The 2,562-nt window shown below is 43.0% G+C and overlaps 2 gene segments (V, D, J or C); both read left to right on the top strand.

Moving 5' to 3' along the window:
• The window catches only part of LOC115301965, a 550,585-nt gene that overhangs the window by 6,374 nt on the left and 541,649 nt on the right, over positions 1-2,562 (top strand).
• On the top strand, positions 1,924-2,553 carry LOC115301981. The segment is given in 2 exon segments: positions 1,924-2,007; positions 2,169-2,553. Coding segments are annotated over 2 exon segments (426 nt in total).

Raw genomic sequence — 2,562 nt, 5'->3', positions numbered from 1 at the left:
GTATCTCTGGGGGACATCTCTTGATGGCAAGATGCGAATATAGAGCATCACTGTTATAAAAGTTAATCACTGCATTGTGGGACACAGGGGAACATGGTCCCCATGCAACTGGCCATCCGTGAAGGTATCAGAAAAAGCCTTTTCATTCAACACTTTTTGATGATGAATCAGGCAATATTCAATGAAGTAATCATGGGGCTATGAAGTTTGCCCAGGGAGTGATTATGCTTGTGCTACAGCTCATATATAGGACATTGTGCTAAACAGAGCTTACTCATACTATAATGTTCAGGTCTGGATAACAGAACTCATAAGAGAAAGTATTGACTTAAAGTATATGTCTCCAAGAAGAGAGAAAGTCACCCAAAGGAGGTTTTGGGAATTCTATCCTATGGAGGATGGATGAATAAATAGAGGAAGAATCTTAGAGTGGAGAAAATTTACATATGTAAAAACACACATTTTATATTTACAGACAAACTTATATGTTGATTTTGATTCTTCATCAGTGTTGTCCCTAAATTTTTAAAGGCGTGAAATGTGGATGAGGGTTTTTTTTTATTCTGCATAATCCCATAGGACTAGTGAATACAAATCTTAGGAGAAGGGCTTCCGCTGAATGTAGTGAGGTGGTCTTGAATTCCCAGGGATCGGTTCTCATGATCAGTAGTCTATTTGTATTAGTCCCCTGGAAAGCCATGGCAATATGTAGGCTTCCCTAGATTGTCTTTCTTACATTGTAATTGGAGAACATCAAACTATTAAGGTAGATGAGAAAGGATTTTTGGCAGAAAGAGATAATTCTGGAAATCTGCAACACTAGAAACTTTAGTGTTTGGGGAAGAACACAGTAGTGGACTTTGGGAGAAAAATGACACAGTATGGAATCTGAACCAGCAGTGGCCAACGTAACAGAAGTCTATGCAGGGAGAGTTGGCTTACACTTTTGAGGAACTTCCATGAAGGATCTGAGTCACACACTGCATTTAGCACCTGGCAACTCTTTGGATACCAGACAACAAAAACATCTGTAGAATAAATTGCTCCATATTTCAAATCTGAAACCGATACATTGTGAGAATTTCTATTCTTCTCCCCAATACTTTTCTGCATATAATCCATGTAACAATAGGAATAGATTTCTGAGAGCATGTCAGATTTCCATCACAAAGAACCAAGTCAAAATGTTTCCTAATTCATGGACTTTTTCCCTGTTCCTTAATCACTGAGATTTTTAGGACAGTCATCTGAATTGACAAAGATTCCACATTTTGAGGTCTGGTACTGTCACTTCTCTGGAAATTGCCAGGTCACAGGCAAGCCTAGCTCAGAGAAGCAGAGTCTGGGATAAGAGGCATTTGAAATATTTATTCTCTGGCTTACATGTTCCTTTTAGGAAGAGATTTTCTCCATAACAGACAAATGAGGATGGTAGTTTTGGCAGAAAGGGAAGGTTTTCCGTTTTCTTTGTTTATAAGAGTGAATCATGATGCCTTCCCCATTTAAAACATGTACACCAGGCTCATCACTGAATAAACACCAACAGGATCTACCTCTTTTGAACTTAACAGTGACTCAGTAGTGTGTAGAGGTGTAAGTCTTGATCTCCACATTCTTCCTGTGCATTTAGTCTCTGATCTAAAATGTAATTTGGTTGACCTATTGCCGCCATTATGCATTTGAGCTCCTCAGAGGCACAGGGTGGAGAAGAACGTTTCTGTAGTGAGTTCAGCACAGACATGACCACAAGAGGGTAGTGCTTCTGAGCTGATGCAGACTAGGCAGAGGTGTCTGCCTGACTAGGCCTGGGCAGAAGCACAGTCGGCTTCTTATTGGCTAGTGGCCCATGTGAGAAACCGCTGTGAGTGGTGGAAGAAAGAAGGCTGGGCTGGTACTAGAAGTAGCTGTGCTGGCTGGAGGTGGCAAATCGAAACTGAGAGTCATTGGGAGGAACCATGGGGACGTCCATGGGGGCTTTCGTCCTGCTCTTGTGGCTGTCACTGCCGTGTGAGTTGAGTGTTTATGGGAAACAGAGGAATTAGGGATATTCTTCAGAAGTCAAGACTGGCTTTACTCAGGTTTTCTCCTGTTAGTGTTGAAAAAGGGAATTCTGGAGCATAATAACCCAAGAACTGTTCTCCTTTTTCTAACCTTTTCTTCGTGCACAGGGCTCAGCCGAGGAGAGAAGGTGGAGCAGCATCCTTCCACGCTGAGTGTCCAGGAGGGAAGAAGCTCTGTTATCTCCTGTAGTTACTCAGATAGTGCGTCAAACTACTTCCCTTGGTATAAGCAAGAAGTTGGAAAAAGTCCCCGATTCATTATAGACATTCGTTCAAATGTGGCCAAAAGAGAAGACCAAAGACTCACTGTTTTATTGAATAAGACGGCCAAGCACCTGTCCCTGCACATCGCAGCCACCCAGCCCGCAGACGCAGCGGTCTACTTCTGTGCAGCAAGTGCACAGTGCGTCCCCGACACCTGCCGCCTGTGCTCAAACCTGCGACTCTGCAGCCCCTGTCCTCTGACACAGACCTTCCAGTAGAGCATCTGTGCGGTTGTTTG

This window comes from Suricata suricatta, chromosome 9, assembly GCF_006229205.1.
Source record: "Suricata suricatta isolate VVHF042 chromosome 9, meerkat_22Aug2017_6uvM2_HiC, whole genome shotgun sequence".
Taxonomy (NCBI): Eukaryota; Metazoa; Chordata; class Mammalia; order Carnivora; family Herpestidae; genus Suricata; species Suricata suricatta.
The sequence above is the reverse complement of the archived record's forward strand: the minus strand, read 5'-3'. Positions and strand labels throughout refer to the sequence as shown.